This window comes from Bipolaris oryzae, assembly GCF_000523455.1.
Source record: "Bipolaris oryzae ATCC 44560 unplaced genomic scaffold scaffold_167, whole genome shotgun sequence".
NCBI classification, from domain to species: Eukaryota; Fungi; Ascomycota; class Dothideomycetes; order Pleosporales; family Pleosporaceae; genus Bipolaris; species Bipolaris oryzae.
In genome coordinates, this window is record NW_006911443.1 from 41051 (window position 1) to 57587 (window position 16537).

General features: G+C 49.8%; 6 protein-coding genes across 6 annotated transcripts; 4 read left to right on the plus strand and 2 right to left on the minus strand.

The window, feature by feature from the left end:
• Window positions 1-713: 713 nt before the first annotated feature.
• COCMIDRAFT_105158 (uncharacterized protein) lies at window positions 714-1843 on the plus strand (the record flags this gene model as incomplete). Its single annotated transcript, XM_007693486.1, has 2 exons — window positions 714-1046; window positions 1100-1843. 2 exons carry the CDS (start codon window positions 714-716, stop codon window positions 1841-1843), a joined length of 1077 nt encoding a protein of 358 aa, XP_007691676.1.
• A 60-nt stretch (window positions 1844-1903) lies between these two features.
• On the minus strand, window positions 1904-2479 carry COCMIDRAFT_105172 (uncharacterized protein; the record flags this gene model as incomplete). Its single annotated transcript, XM_007693487.1, has 2 exons — window positions 1904-2382; window positions 2437-2479. The coding sequence occupies 2 exons, from the start codon at window positions 2477-2479 to the stop codon at window positions 1904-1906; spliced, it is 522 nt and encodes a 173-aa protein (XP_007691677.1).
• A 184-nt stretch (window positions 2480-2663) lies between these two features.
• Window positions 2664-4004, minus strand: COCMIDRAFT_105176 (uncharacterized protein; the record flags this gene model as incomplete). Its single annotated transcript, XM_007693488.1, has 1 exon — window positions 2664-4004. The coding sequence occupies one exon, from the start codon at window positions 4002-4004 to the stop codon at window positions 2664-2666; it is 1341 nt and encodes a 446-aa protein (XP_007691678.1).
• A 258-nt stretch (window positions 4005-4262) lies between these two features.
• COCMIDRAFT_8533 (uncharacterized protein) lies at window positions 4263-6971 on the plus strand (the record flags this gene model as incomplete). The annotated part of the gene is made up of 3 exons (XM_007693472.1): window positions 4263-4436; window positions 4510-6181; window positions 6232-6971. 3 exons carry the CDS (start codon window positions 4263-4265, stop codon window positions 6969-6971), a joined length of 2586 nt encoding a protein of 861 aa, XP_007691662.1.
• Window positions 6972-11323: 4352 nt separating this feature from the next.
• On the plus strand, window positions 11324-12072 carry COCMIDRAFT_105166 (uncharacterized protein; the record flags this gene model as incomplete). Its single annotated transcript, XM_007693489.1, has 3 exons — window positions 11324-11441; window positions 11497-11528; window positions 11593-12072. 3 exons carry the CDS (start codon window positions 11324-11326, stop codon window positions 12070-12072), a joined length of 630 nt encoding a protein of 209 aa, XP_007691679.1.
• Window positions 12073-12525: 453 nt separating this feature from the next.
• On the plus strand, window positions 12526-14023 carry COCMIDRAFT_105204 (uncharacterized protein; the record flags this gene model as incomplete). The annotated part of the gene is made up of 5 exons (XM_007693490.1): window positions 12526-12759; window positions 12827-12841; window positions 12911-13117; window positions 13212-13678; window positions 13750-14023. 5 exons carry the CDS (start codon window positions 12526-12528, stop codon window positions 14021-14023), a joined length of 1197 nt encoding a protein of 398 aa, XP_007691680.1.
• Window positions 14024-16537: the final 2514 nt, after the last annotated feature.

Here is a 16537-nt window from a genome sequence, read left to right on the forward strand (position 1 = left end):
GTGCACTCCAATTCGGATTCCCCAAATTCATCATACTCGTCACCGTCCGAAGTTCGACGTCCATCACGCCATGCTCACTCGCTGATATCTGTGCTACATTCGCGAAGCAACCATCTCAAGCGTTGACAGCGTGGGTTTAGCAAGTGTGAGCACCAGGCCCACTACAATGAATCAAGTGTGAATGCTGATTTTGAATGCTATAAATTTTGGGATCTCTTGATGAAAACGAGATATGTGTATAATACACAGCACCTTCTTACATACCACGGAGTATACGGAGGTTTCCTATCGAAGTAACGAATACTAGATTTATCAGTTTTCTATACCAAAAATCTTTACTGGTATATACTGAGGAGCAGAATAGTAGTGCGTTCGAACTGGTATATTCCGAATCAAATGAAAAATTGCACTATTGTACTCGTATATGTTCTGCTGTGTGCGGGAATCCGCAATATGCCTCATGGTCAAATGTAGCTGGTTGTATTTTTCCATACCACTAGCGTCAGATACTAGTCCGATGGGGCCTCGGAAAAGAATCCGCGCCAAAAGCGTGTTAGTGACTCATGGAACTGGCTTTGTGAGGGTATGACTGTATGTACATGTATACATAGCTCAACCGTTGCAAGAAAAGAGAAAAAACCATCTTCCGAATCTTTTTCCATCTATTGTGGTATCTAGAGGCTTCACCGGTTCAAGACCTTTCTCCCATAAGCATGGCCCAGCCGGCGTCAGACACCAAGATATTTGTAGCGGCAGATGAAGCGGAGAGGTTTGTGCAGGAGGTACTTATGGGAAATGGAGTTCCTAAAAATAACGCGGAGATTGTTGCACGCTGTTTAATTGCAGCAGATTTGCGTGGGGTTGACACACACGGGATGAACCGGATTCCTTCCTACCTAGAGCGCGTTCGGCAAGGAGTCCTGGACGGCACGGCAACACCCGAAGTCAATCAGATTACGCCTGTGGTAGCTCAAGTTGATGGAAGAAATGGATGGGGCTTCGTTGCTGCAGACGTGGGCATGGCTGCCGCTATTGAGTCTGCTAGGGTGAGGTGAGCGCTCCCCATTCTGTAAGATCAACGCTAAGAAAATACATGCAGGTCTATGGTATTGGAATGGCCAGCATCAAGCATTCTAATCATTTTGGAATGAGTGCATGGGTTGTCCAGAAAGCTTTGGATGCTGACATGATGAGTCTTGTCTTTACCAACTCCAGTCCTGCCCTGCCGGCATGGGGGGGAAAGTCCAAACTACTAGGAGTATCACCGATAGCATGTGGCGCTCCTGGAAATGAGACTCCATTTATTCTCGACATGGCGCCATCTATTGCGGCAAGAGGCAAGATCTACAAAGCCAAAAGGAGGGGGGAGTCGATTCCTTCGGATTGGGCCTTGGATAAGGACGGACATGCGACGACGGATCCTGCCGCAGCTCTTGACGGGGGTGTCATGCTTCCAATGGGTGGTCCGAAGGGATCGGGATTGGCCATTATGATGGACGTCTTTTCTGGAGTCTTGTCTGGATCCGCCTTTGCAGGAAATGTCACTGGTCCTTACGATCCATCTAAGCCATCTGATGTTGGCCATTTCTTGGTTGCGATTAAACCGGACCTCTTTATGAGCTTGCAAGAATTCAGAGATCGTATGCAATATCTCTACGACAAGGTGGTCGGCGCAGACAAGGCGGCCGGAGTGGAGCGCATATACTTTCCTGGAGAGCTAGAGCAGCTGCAGCAGAAAGAGCGCGAAGCAACGGGTATTCCGTTAGTACAGGCTGAGATTGATGCACTAAATGGCGAAGCGTCAAGAGTTGGAGTCAGACCTCTGCAGGTCAAATCACCGTAATTTATTGTTCCTGCGAGTAGTATGAGCTATTGACATGTCTTTAGCCATTGAAGCCAAATATCATGAGTTTGCCAACTTGGCCAATGCATCTCCCTCGACCCGTAATCCCACCCATTCGTTTTTCCTCTTCGCACCAATCACCTCACTCTGATAGAAATTGAGGCTGGGCTCATTCCAATCCAAACAACTCCATTCCAACCTCTTGCCTCCAGCCTCGAGTACTATTGCCGCAAGTTCTTTTAATAGCCTCTTGCCATAGCCCTTCTTCCGATATGCTTCTTTGACAAACAAATCTTCAAGATAGATTCCCGGAACACCAGTCCAGGTACTGAAGTTGAAGAAGTACACTGCCATTCCGGCCACGGCTCCATCTGGGTCAGCGATGAAAAGAGTACGAGCAAAGCCTTGGGAAAATGTAGAGGTGGTGGGGTCGTGGTGGGCGAGGGTGCGGGCAAGGATTTCCTCGGTAGCTTCGACCTTGTCACTTGCGTTTTCGTAGTCTGCAAGTTCCTGAATGAGACCCAGAATAGTGGGAACGTCTGGACGACGGGCATCAGTGTGGAGTTTTTATATAATCAGGAGGTCAGGGGTACCTTCACGACGTGCGTGGCGAAGTGATGCGTTATCGGATGACATTGTGTACTAGGAGAATCGTGAAGGATGCTGCCAGTGTATAGAAGGAAGGAATTGAGGTCATGGCTGGGCTTGTTGCCGCGAGCTTGTTACATAGGTATATACACGCCCTATTGCATACATGCGTGTCGCGTTGCGGGGCTCGCCTACGTCAAGAGTGGATAGTTGAGATGCCCCGCACTCAGACTCAGGGCAGCTTTTGTTGGCGCGTGGGCGCACGAGCCGCAGATGCAGCCGCAGCAGCGCGCTTTCTCTTCCACTCGTCTAACTCCTTGCGCAGGGGATTGTTCTCTGGAAGGAACTCTGCAAAAAAGGGAAAACGCATATATTGGCCCTCAGCATTGCGTGGCTGCACATGGGTGGATTTATCCAAGTCGTGCTGCTTTGGTGTGCGTGGAAGGTGTCCTTTTGCATCCACACCAGCAAATAGGTGTTGGTCCGTTGGCGCAGCGTAGAGCTTGGGCTTGATGGTCTTGCTGGGCTCACCCCAGATGGCCGTCCAGCGCTTTGTTTCTTCGTGGTACTCGAGCTTGCAGCAAAGAGTGAGGATCTTGGTGTACAGGCGTCGCATGAACTTGGGGGTAATGGCGTGGGGACGGTGCATACCGGCAGGCCGATCTGCTCTACTGGGTTTGCTCAACATCATGGCTTCATGTAGGGTGCTGGCAAAGAGAGTTTCTGATGTAGCGACGCTATCAGGGCCAGTACCAGTGGGAAGGGAACTTTTGGCCCTTGGTTTGACCAAGCCAATCGGCTGGTGGCCGAGCATCATGGCATGCATCTTATCCCACTCTTGAGCAGGCAGGGGCGGGAGGATTCTCGTCATGGTCTCAGCATACCATCGCCGGACGTTGTTACGCGCCCTCCTGATTGGCATGGGGCGGCCCCAGACATTGTGTATGGGTGTCTTGAGGAGCTGGCCCTTGAGCTCGCGGTGAATGGCGAGACCCTTCTTGTGCTGCGACTTGATGAGGGCACGCAGACGCGAGAAGCGATCCGAGATAGCGATGGAGCAGTGTGTCTTAGAGATGAGCACGGGGGCAGCGAACAGGCCCAGGCACCGCGAGGAACTGTAATAGAGCTGGTGGAGCGGGGCAGGGGGCACATCGGCAGCAGCGGTAGAGAGCGGCAGTTTGCCGCCGTCCATGATGGCATCAGGCCTGAGGAGGGGTGCCAACAGCGTGTGCTTGCGCCTGCCCACGCGGCCATATGCAAGGAAAAGGACCTTTTGCAGACAGGCCATATCGCCCTGGTTGGCGCGGCGAAGAAGGGTCAGCCCTTTGCGCGCCTTGCGTAGCAACCGCGGAACGCGGGCGTGTGTGGGTGAAGGTGTGGCTGCATCTGTGGCTAGACATGTGGCTGAAGATGTGGCTGGGCCTGTGGCTGGTGACTTGTGGCTGGGCTGGTGCGCCTTGAAGCAGGTGACAATGTAGCGGCCAAAATAGGTGCGAGCAGTGGCATCGGGCAGGTATGAGGCCTCGCGCAGCAGAGCACGCAGCATATGCAGCGGCTGACGGGGTGCAGCCATGGAAGACGACAGCGACAACGACGGCGACAACAACGACGATGGAGAGGCCAAGGAATGCGACGGGGAGAAAAACGACGACCATCATGAGCGAGGATTGCGCTACCGCACGGGCACCCACAGCCGACAGACGCGTTGGACGCGCATCTCCGCTTCTCTCCACCACCTCCACCACTACACGCATCAACGGCACGGCACCACACGACACGACGCCGACGCCGGCGCACCCCTCTGCCGCCCTGCAATGACATGATGCAAGTCATGTCCACTTCACACTCCTTCCCCGCCGCCTCGCCGTCGCACCAACAGTCGGCTCTGTACGCAAACTCGCCCCACGGCCACGCCCTCATGGCCGCCCCTGCTGCCTTGAATCGCTCCTTTTCCGACATGAGCGCCTTCCACCACCATGCCATGGATAAGCCTCAGATATATACCGTAGGCCCTCCCTCTACCAGTCACATTCCCCCAGTCACCCTGCCATGCTGACCCCCCCTCTCCTCTCTTAAAGGCCGTCTATTCGGGCGTATCAGTCTACGAAATGGAGGTTAACCGTGTCGCCGTCATGCGCCGCCGCTCTGACGGCTGGCTTAATGCTACTCAGATCCTCAAGGTTGCCGGCGTCGATAAGGGAAAGCGCACAAAAGTATTAGAAAAGGAGATTCTTACCGGCGAACACGAAAAAGTACAGGGCGGTTATGGAAAGTACCAAGGCACATGGATCAACTACCGCCGCGGACGCGAATTTTGTCGCCAATACGGCGTCGAAGACGTCCTGCGTCCGCTTCTCGACTATGACATTACCCTCGATGGCAGCCATGCACCGGGTCACGCCATAGAAACCCCTACAAAAGAACAGGCCATGGCTGCCAACCGTAAACGCTTCTACACACAAAGCATCGATGGCCGCACCACTACCCAAAATCTCACAGGCACCTTTTTCAGCAATATTTCGTCGACGGCCACGAGTGCCCTTGCAGCAATGAACAAGGTTGCGCGACTCAATTCACCTGCTCCCCGACCGTCTTCTTCGTCTCAGAGGCGCACAAGCGCCACACGCCCGTCGCAGTCACAACCTCCTCTCGCCAGCCAAGATTCATTTCGCACAAGCAGCCAACAGAGCATTACCTCGGAACCAAGCTTCGCCGGACACAATGGCCAAACAGATTCCGCCTATGCCACTGCCGTCGATGAGTCACAGGAACCACCAAGGAAGCGCATTCGGGCCTCGCATGACGACTCCTATTCCCAACCTACCGCAGCAGACATGTCAATACATCCTCTAAGCTCGCCAACGGAGCCAAGTGAGAGCTTCGACCAGCACCATCCCGCACAGCCCATTACTCTTGCAGACGGCGATGTCCCCACCGCTTTACCGCCACTACCGTATCCCGACACCAAGCAAGATGAAGAGAAACAGGCCATGTTGACGGATTTGTTCGCCGATCAGACGAGGTCGGATTTCACAAACCATCCCGCCATATTACATCTCTCCGGCCCGGATCTCGATATGCCCATCGATAACTCCTCAAATACAGCCCTCCATTGGGCGGCAACGCTGGCCCGCGTCTCGCTGATCCGACTACTGGTATCCAAAGGAGCAAACATGTTTCGAGGAAATGCTTCCGGTCAGACTGCTTTGATGAGTGCAGTTTCGGTGAACAATAGCCTGGATCATAGCTGTTTCCCGGAAACCCTAGAAATTCTGGCCCCATTGATCGAGCTACGCGACTCCCAAGGACGAACAATATTACATCACATTGCGGTCACGTGTGCTATCAAAGGACGTGCAGCCTCGAGCAAATATTACCTTGAGGCACTCCTTGAGTATCTTGTCCGCAGTAACATTGGTGGCGGCCAACCACCTCCGTTTCATGATACCAGCAATCACTCTAAACCTATCGGCTTAATGAGGTTTATGCAAGAAATGGTCAACGCACGGGACAAAGCTGGCAACACGGCCTTGAACTTGGCAGCACGGATAGGCAACCGCAACATCATCTCTCAACTCATGGAAGTTCAGGCCGACCCCACCATTCCGAATCATAAAGGCACGAGGCCAATGGACTTTGGAGTTGGCACCGACTTGGGTGACGGACAAGGGATCATCACAGCGACCAGTCCCACAAAGGCCAAGGCGCCGCTGAGTAAAGCTGAAGAAACGAGCCGAGAGATACAACCTTGTAAGTATTTGACCTACCTGAAGATGACTATGTAGCTAACTTGATACCAGTAATGAGTGGCATCCTCCAGTCAGCGTCCCTGCAGTTTACGCAAGAAGCGCGTCTAAAACAAGATGCGATTGACCAGACTAACGAGCTTATCACACAGTTATCCAGTCAGCAGAAGCAAGAGCAACAAAAGTTACAAACACTTCGTGCACGCTTACGCCAAAGACAAGATCGCGCCAAACGGATATCGAATCTTAAACGATGGCTGGAACCCCAACGACACATGCTTTCAGTCAACGACGGTGCCATTGATTTGCACGATAAGAAAAGAATCGGGTACGCTGATACCCAAGGTGCAGGTTTGCTCATCAAAGAAGACGACCTTCCCTATGAGCTTCGACAAGCAGGGGACCACCTGGATAGGCGTGCCTCTGATGGTCCAATCTATCTGTCGACGTCCGTACCTTTGGACCCATCTACGCTCAGCCAAGTGTCGCATCAGCCCCAATGCCAGAATTTCCTTCTCCAACAATTACCAGCCGCGTCTGTTCTTCGGCAGCGGATCGAGACGTACACTGCTACGAACACGGCGCTTCTCAAGCGTAGCAGAATGTTGAAAGAAAAGGACGGACAGCTGGAGATGATGTATCGCAAAGTCGTCAGCCTATGTACAAAGGTAGAAGAAAACCGAATCGAAGAGTGTCTCGAAGGGTTAGTGGCGGCCTTGGACAGCGAAGAAGGCGAAGGCGTCGAAGTTGGCCGTGTAAGAGAGTTTTTGAGAAAAGTCGAGGGTGTCGACTAGGCGAATTTTCCCTAATCATGCTCCGATCACACCCGGATTCAAGATTTGGTCCCTGCTACATATCATTATTTCTGCTTAGCTCTGTATGTTTGGCACCGCAGTACATGGATAGGTTGGCGTTACTTCATGGATACCAGCCCGGCGAGGCTACCGGGTGGCTTATTTTTCTTGCAACACGATTGAAGGTTTAATTCAAAGGATAATGCCCGTCCACATGTGTTCTATTAGTGGATCCTAATGCAAGAGTCAAGAGATCTGTTCAGCTGCATGTTTTTTTCCCACGCGAGTCTCATGGAGCGGGTCCCGCATGGGGCGGAATATTCACTACAGCATTGTCCAAACCTAGTCCGCACCATTCTGTCTTTCTCTCCACTACTATCATGACTTAGGCGTACCTCACGGACGGGGAAATTAGAGTTCCTCGCTACGTCAGTACCCACATGTGCAGTCACACTATCGTATTCTCCCTGAATCGCATGATACGTAACTATGGAAATATCGTTTTCTTTCGAGGCGATTTGCTTATCTAGCTACTTCTGTAGCTGACGGCAGCCGGTAGGGAGTAAATGGAGCTCTATTTCTCCGCTTGTCGCAGTCATGAGTATGTCACTGCAGTCTGGCCTTGAGGATACGAGTTGGTCTTTTAGCGATACCCCGCTCTTTCCTGCTGAAAGGAGTGATAAGATTTGGTCGCGTGACAAAGCCAGAATCTAAATATCGATGAGCACAGAAGGGTAGGAGATGCTCGCTCACGCCACATCTATGAGTCGAACGTGCATTTGGGATCGGCCATGGGAGATCTCCTCATCGAGTTAAACGGCGCTCGTATTGACGCCATTGACGCTTTTCCAATATTGATCGACGACATCTGATTGATGAATATGCAGGAATTCGAAACCTGGCGGGCGCCAGGGCGCCCACGCTTTGAGTAAGGTTGCTGTTAGTGAACTACCAGTGGCCGTTTATCCATAATGCCAAAGTTTCGACTCCGTGACTGGAAAAGTTGCAGCTTTCAGGGTCCAAGCTGAAGCTTTGTATGCTGATCAGGGTCCTGCAGGCGATACTGGCCAGTGTGCTACCAGAGATTCGTAACGAAATACCAATATACATCTAGTACGCTCTTGCTCTGTCCCCTGATTTCTCGACAATACGGTTTACTGAGGCTGACGTCTAAAGCTTCGGTACTTATTCCCGTGAGGTTCCAGGGGGATTTCCCATTCATTAATAATGTTGTCGTCATCAAACAGCTGATCTCAGTATCGTTGGAGAAGCCACAGAGAGCTCACCTATGGAGGATGGAAAGGCGCTATGGTTGGAACACGTACGAAGCACGTGGTTCGACAAAATGTTAGGGCAAAGGCAGTACCAAATGCGGCCTTCATTGCGAAAAGGTATCATAGTAACAGCCATTAGCGAAAAGAAAAACACTCGATACTCACATATCGCAACGGCTACTCACGAACCAGAAGGTTTAGAAGATATACTATCTTCACCGTTCAGGCGGCGGTGAAACGGGGACCATCATATACTACTTTCCTAGAGCCAATCTCGTCAAAGTATATTTATCCTCAACGGGCTTCATTCTTGACGCACTTGCCGCCTTCAACGGCATTTACACTCGCCTTCTCAATACCCCGACGGCATTTATTCGCTCGGCGTCCTCCTACCCGTCTTTAGCGCGCAATATTAGCACCCTGACAACCTGTACCTGGCGTGTACATTATGTAAACCAAAAGGCACTAATTCGAAGCCTAACCGAAGACCCGCGGTTGGCGCGAACGATAGAGGCAGTGCTATTAGGGAGCCTCGTTGACTGCGGCGCTTTGAGCGGAAGGGGCGGGAGGATTAAGAGGCTCTTCAGAGGGCGGGCGGGACGGCGGGGCGGGGCTTACTGCTGCTACCGCGCTATGCCCTGCGTCTTGCAACGTGGAAAATCATCGTAAGCCGCATAGGCGGTTTTGGCAGTCAGCAAATGCGCCAAGGTGCAGTGAACGGTGTAAGCCTGAATCTTAAGCATATAGAAGGGGACTATGATTAGCCAAGATCTTGCAGCACGACCGGTGGAGATCACCGCGCTCCACCGTAGCCGCTAAGTAGTGTGGTACTTGCTGTTAGGCCCCGTTGATCATGTGCCCACCAGGAGAGATTACATTACGTGTGCAGTCTGGATCAAAACAGGTCCGGGGTACTGTATGCGCCCCGAGGCTGGATCCCTTAGCTTGGGGGGTGTGTTTTTTATATTTGAAGTATCCTTACTCAGCACCTACTCGTGATCAAAATGGGGCGTGCCTTCATGAAATGCATGTACACGTAAACTGCTTTCTTCGGAGAGACCGATGCTCCTATATAGTAACAATGACTGCAAGTACATTTTACCAGGAGCTGATTTGCTTGGTACCCTTGTTGCTTTATGTATCAGAACGTACTTCTCATTAGGAGTAATATCACAAGAAACAGCTTTTCTAGAACGCTTCTCCATAGTGTTGTCCAGGATCGGTATTACCTTACACGGTAGGAAGCTATTCCCTTTGGTTGATTCAATTACAGCCGTATCGGCGGCAAGATCCCGCTCCAATCGGTGCTTCTCCAGCATGATTTCTCAGCAAAACACCTCGCCAATGACTAGCTAGTTACGACGTTTCGTTCGTTCCATGTCCTGCATCAACTTTGCGACCAGGCGAGTCAAGTGACTTGCCGAGCACTCCGGTGATGCTAGTAATGTACACAGTAATACGCAGTACGTTGGTCGTACCCTACGGGGCGGTGAACACCTCCAGGGTCCAGCCCTTGACCCCATTTCTGGGCAGATTTACTTTCTGCCTTGTGCTTGTGTCGTTGGTGGTCGCGGCGAGCGCGCGCTAAATGTCGTGTATACACCTGGCAGTTGAGTGTAGCGCCTTGGGCTTCGGTGCTTCAACGGCGGGACAGAGTAGCGGACCACGTTAGCTGCCAGCGACACGATGTAACTATCCAGGTGTGCAGGAGCTGTTTCTCTAAGAATGCAGTATCCACTTCTTCTTCTTCTTCTTCTTCTTCTTCTAGTTGCGCGTACGTCCAGGGTCCAAAAACAAACTAAGGAAACGCAGGGCTGTGCACTACTACCCCCGGCGCTCCACGTATGCCATGGTGCTGCGTGGAATCAGCGTCTTCCCCTCGTCGAACATGAGGAAGCCTCGTAATACTGCCCGGGTCGCAACTAGGAAACGTAAATGCTGTCAATGTTTCTAAAATCTCATCTCCGAACATCAGGATTGTTAAGTATGTCGAGATATTCCTTGAGAACCCCACTCATTTGGCGCTGGGCTGCATGAACCGCAGGTACCGGGGTATTGGATATAGCGATGGGAGGGATGGGGGGAAGGGGGAAGGGGGGACGGGGGATTAGCTCCGGACGTGATTTCAGCCCGATCTTCCGAGGAAAGATGGCGATAAACACAGATGAAAGTCACGATAAGGTGACGAGAACATTGTGCGAACATGTTTAATCGCTTGTAGATCTTGTCATTCATACGAGATAGTTTACGTACACTAAGGTTCTGTTTTGCATGTAAGGGCGAAGTAGGATCCAAAACTGAACAATGCGTCCCAAAATGGATCCTCTATCACGTCGAGCTATGGGCAGAATACTTGCTGACTACTCGGTGTCTAAACCTAGTATACGTGCACTTTCATCACATGTATCGTTGACTCCCTATATTCCACCGTTCTCGGTTATCTGCTAATACCTCGGGGCGTGCTCTACTACGTAGATCAATTACTAAGGTCAAAGCTAGAATTTGTAATTCATATGGAGCTGTCCTCGATTGGAAGACAAAAAGTCGAGGCGCGTAACGCTTCTAACAAATTCCTCCTTGGTGTGACGCGTGATGATATGTTTTAAGGGGGTTTTGCTCGGGTATTTTATAGCGCCGGCTGAATACGCTGACTAGTTGCATCATGGCTGGAGCACCGAATTGCCCAAACAAGTTAAATGGGGGTATGGCGCCGGACGTGTCGTATATGGTCGGCCGACCTGCTTCCTATGTACAAGTACCGTCGCGCACATAGTATATCTACATAGCATCCCGGCCCTACTAGCCACGGCCCGAATCAGCGTCGTGGCATTCACGATGCCGCTCGCTAAAGTCTATGATGCTGCACTCGTGCAACTTACATGGCTTGTTTCATGGATACCCATACTTTATCGCACATCAAGTTCAACCAACAAGTGCTAGGTGCATATCCTGTGAACATATTACACCCAAACTCTTTATATCTCCCTTTCCATTCGTGCGGTACATACAAGCACCAGACTTCCCCAAGCACTCCGTTCTTGAGGCTATCGATTTTTGTGAGCGACTGTTTCCGGCGATATGGGCAAATCCTTCACCTTCATTGTTGACCACACGGCTCGAGCTGATCTTGCGTCTAAGCGAAAGCTCAGGCGCCGTCGAGGAGCATGTGGGAATTGCAAACGCAGAAAAGTGGCATGTAAGTATCGCAACGAGTCAGGGACACAATGATAGGAGTAACTAAGTAGTACTAGGTAATGGAGCGATCCCATGCCAGCATTGTCATGTATGATCAACTGGATACATGTAGTTGTATTAGTATTGCCTGGGAATTCTAACAAATGCTTCAGAAAGCGTCTATCAGCTGCCAGTACGCTGAAAGCAACCGCTCCACCAGAAACACAGCCCCAATTAGCGAGGTCGATACCACAATCCGGCAAACAATAACTCCAGACGTCAGCACATCATCAAGTCCACAGGATCTTGAAAACACGGACTTCTTTCCAGACAATCTCACAAACGTCTTGACTCCCGATTTCTATTGCGATGAACTAGCCCATGTGTCCGTCTCAGATGATCCTATGGATCTGTTCCACTGGAATCAATTAGGAGAAGCTTTTGGTGGACCGATCCCCGGTCCGATTCCTGGACCCTCTCCCCGCTGCGAACAGCTGGAGAGTGCCGGAAGTTACGAGGATATCAGTAGTACTGGCTTAGATTCCGATTATTACTCTCAAGATGATACGCAATACGGATATAGCATGAACGATCTGTCAAGAGACCAGACATCATCAACCTCAATCACCGTTACCGGTATGGGCAAGCCCTAGACCTGAATCAATATAAATCTACTTACGGCTCTGACTGAATTGTGACAGAGGAATCACCACATCGCGATCATGTTCGCTCGTCTCTTCACTCTTGGTTACTGACAAGCATGAGAAATTTCAGTGGCGAAAAGAACAACCACGCCATAGAAGCATCACAAAAGCTTCTAGCGACGAACTCATCACTCACTGAATGTTGTTCTGATAGAGAAATGGACTTGATGGCAGTTCTTACCGATGTACGATCTGAGCGCTCTTTTAACAAAGAATTCTTCCACAAGCGCATAAATGGTACTTTGCTTCCCAGTCCGTGTGAGGCAACATAGGATGCTAATATAAATACAAATAGCTGGCTTTGCAGAACTACATGAGTATGTTACACTACTGAACTGATCGAGATTCAGTTGAAGAATATTAGTGTACTCGTAATCTAACAAATCGTTGAACAGGATTGGAATGTACCTGAACTTTGAGGCTATAGAAGAGCTAGTGGTCCAAATCATCTCAAACCCTTTTGTCAGCGGTCCGGCCAGTATTGCTTTATTCTTCTCTTTGTTTGCTATTGGCTCTCGTCGTCTGGACCTCAGTCATGGTAATGGCACAATCAAAGGAGCAACAATAGGCTACTTCAGGATAGCTCTGCGTATGAGATCTTGCATGTATGGTGAGGTTAGCCTCTTAAAATCACAGGTAAGCAGGGAAATATATTGACACCAGCTGTGAAGCATTTGCTAACGCATAATTTGTAATCTAACAGGCCTTTCTTCTCATGGTCAGTACACGATGCCCATTTCTCAAACAGTATAAATCTCGACCATAAAGAACTAACGATGAGCAACAGACCTACTTCTCATTTACTGTCGGTGCCAGTTCCACATCTAGTCTAATGGCGGATGCTACTTCTTGTCTCCAAACTCTTCGCCTTCATAGCTCCAGTGAGATCAACAAATTATCTAGTGACCGCTTGGAGCAAACAAATCTCAAGAGAGCTTTCTGGGGCATTTACTCAATGGAAAAGCCTTACTCTCTACAAGAAGGACTCTTGCCAGTAAGTAGTGCGTCGTAGTACAAGGTACTTTATTGAATTGTCCTCGAGACGGATGATTCGCTGATGACAACGAGCGCTAATTTCATATATCCAGTTAATACACGGCGAATATGCGGACCATAACATTTCTTCACTCCAAAGTTCCTTAGATGTAGGAACCGACTTGCTGGGTGTATATGTCAGGTACGCAGAGGTCTGCTCGAGTATTCTGCGGCAACTTCACAGCCAACGACATGAAAGCCGAGACTGCTCAGTCTGCTGCGGGAGAGGCTACTGCGAAAAAAGCCCTGCCTCTACTCTTTGCCGGCTCGAAGACAGTCTCATGATGTGGAAAACCGATTTTTCACTCAATTTCAACGTCGATAACTTGTCGGCACTTTCACGTGTTGAGAGGCGCCATAGGCTAGCCTATATCACCAGGTTCCATTTTGCTACCATTGCGATCTATTCCCTTCCGGAGATAGAGGCGACAGACATGAGCAAAGAAAGGCGTTGCGAGTCAGCACGTCAAATACTCAACTTGAGCTCACACATATCCTGGTCTGATATGTGTGATAACTGGTTCGTACTTCTTCCTTCGCGTCTGGTCTTTTCAGTGCATCAAGATCATTGACTAACACTACTTGTTCCAGGGAACTTTGCTCGGCCATATCATTGGCGACTTGTATAATCGCAACAGGAATCATCCAAAAAGCCTCGCTGGCAGAGGCAGAAAGAAGCATAGCAGTCACAGATAACATTTCAACCTACAACATGTATTCTCACAAGACAAGTTGTGAGATAGACATACCATATATCGGTATAGCAATCGGCTTCTTCAGTCGAATATCGCTAAGCACAACTCATGATTTTGGAAACGCAGCCATGGAACTATGTAGTTTTGCTCTTAGCTTGGCAAGGTGTTAGCGTGAACCCGCTGGAAGGGTTCAGATTTTGTCACCCCATTTGTACTACTAGACATGAAGCAAGAAATTATATTTATGACCACATGTCCAAGTCAACAAGGCACTTCTTGACTATAATGCGAACATCCTTCTAAAGATCCCTCTCCGACATAGATGCATTCAGCGATCTTGTAAAGGAAGCCGTTGTGGAGATACATATGCATAACCGTTGCCCAGAGTTGCGTCATACTGCCCGATTTCTGGGTTCCCACTTACCGTGCACATATCTGGAGTAGCAATACATGATGACAGGGTATCCACTATAATTACTGCGTATACACATGAAAGCAATGCAGCCTGATGATTCCTTGATTACCAATTTCCTAAGCTATACTAGCTATAGACTAATAGGGTAGCTATATATGATGAGAGCACATCAGGGACCAAGGCAGTAGCAGCCCAAGTATACGCAGGGCACTACAAAAGCTTGAAAGCCGGAATTAGGAGCCGATCTAGGTCTAGGTCAGGAGGATTGCCGCAAGCCAAGCAATTCATCAAGCTTCATGGCGGCAGTAAGCATACGAATTGTTGACTCGCCGGGAATCCCTAGCTAAAGCAAGCCGAGGAAGGATCTATCTCGGCATGCCGAGACCTCTCTACGTGCCGAGCCAGGCAGGGACTCTTGAGAGGCCCATCCAGACGTACACTAGCAAGAGTAAGTAGCCCGAAAGTTCTTCCGCTAATCCTCGGCAACAAATATCGGGAGCTGCCACCACTATCATATGTACGTCCCTACGTTGCGAGCGGAACGCCCGGAGCCGCAGAAAGTCCGGACTCACGGATCATCCACTGGAGTCGCGGAGCGCCCAAAGCATATATACCCCAAGGGTTCGTAGGTATAACGTAGTTTACAAGCGAGTGACGCGTACAAGCGAGTGACGCACCCCACCAACTTTGCGCACCTCCCATCTCTTAACCCACAATGGCTCCACGTCAGATTACTCAATCACAGTCAAATGAAGCAGATATTCAACTTGCTATCTCATCTATTAATACTAAACAAATTCAAAGTAATCGTTCTGCTGCTGCAGTCTATAACGTATCTGAAGCGACGCTCCGCCGCCGACGCGCTGGCATGTCTGCCCGGCGTGATTGCTAGCCCAATTTAAAGAAGCTTACTAAGCTAGAAGAGGAGGTAATAGTGGATTATATACTTGATCTTGATCTACGTAGATTTTCGCCTACCTACGCTGCTGTGCGCGATATGGCTGATAAGCTGCTGGCTGCGCGCGGCGCTAGGCAGGTCGGCGCCTACTGGCTACGCAACTTTATTAAGCGTACAGATAGTCTTATAACGCGTTTTAATTGAGCGTACGATAGGCAGAGAGCTCTTTGTGAAGATCTAGTCCTAATTAAGAGCTGGTTTAAGCTCGTAGAGTAGACAAAGGCTAAGTATGGTATCTGCGACGAAGACGTCTATAACTTTAACGAAGCTAGCTTTATAATAGGTAAGATCACGACTTAGCTTATCGTTACAGCGTCCGAGAGGAGAGGCCGGCTAAAGGTAGTTGAGCTAGGTAATCGTGAGTGGGTGACGCTGATCGCAGCGATCAACGCAGCTGGCTGGTCTATCCCACCATTCCTCATCTTTACTGGCAAGTATCACCTGTCTGCCTGGTATGAGGAGGCAGAGATCCCGCGCGATTGGGTAATCGCAGTTAGCGACAATGGCTGGACGAACAACGAGCTAGGTGTCGCATGGATAAAGCACTTCGATGCCTACACGAAGACCCGCGTTATCGGCACACGTCGCCTGCTTATTCTTGACGGCCATGAGAGCTACTAGTCTCTAGAGTTTTAAGAGTTCTGTAAGGAGAATAACATATATACGCTCTATATGCCGCCTCACTTATCTTATCTACTCTAGCCTCTTGATGTTGGCTGCTTCTCGCCGTTAAAGCGCGCGTACAGCCGCGAGGTAGAGAGCCTAATCCGCTATTACATCAACTATATCACTAAGCTCGAGTTTCTGCCAGCGTTTAAGGTAGCGTTCGATCGATCCTTCACGCTAGCCAATATCTGCTCTGCCTTCCGTGGCGCAGGCCTTGTTCCTCTCTAGCTAGATGCTGTTCTATTAAGGCTTGATGTAAAGCTCCGTACACCTACTCCACCAGCTATTCTAGAGGCTCTCTAGCAGGCTCGTACGCCTAGCAATACACGCGAGCTTGAAGCCTAATTAACGTTAATACGTAATCGCGTTTAACGGCATTAAGGCTCATCACCAACTTTAATTATTGTAGTAATTAACTAGCTTAAGAAGGGGGCTAAGGTAATACAGTAACCGTGCGCGTGACGAGCCACTTCGCGTGACGAGCCACCCCAACAAGATCAGACGACAAAAAAGATGAGGTTATTAAGCCACGTACAAAAGCTATAATCGTGAGATTTTTTAGTGTATTAATATATAGACGCTACTAAAGCGTTTGCACTACTTATATCTCGCTGGCGTCTTGATTCGGCGGGTGTGTAGGCCAAA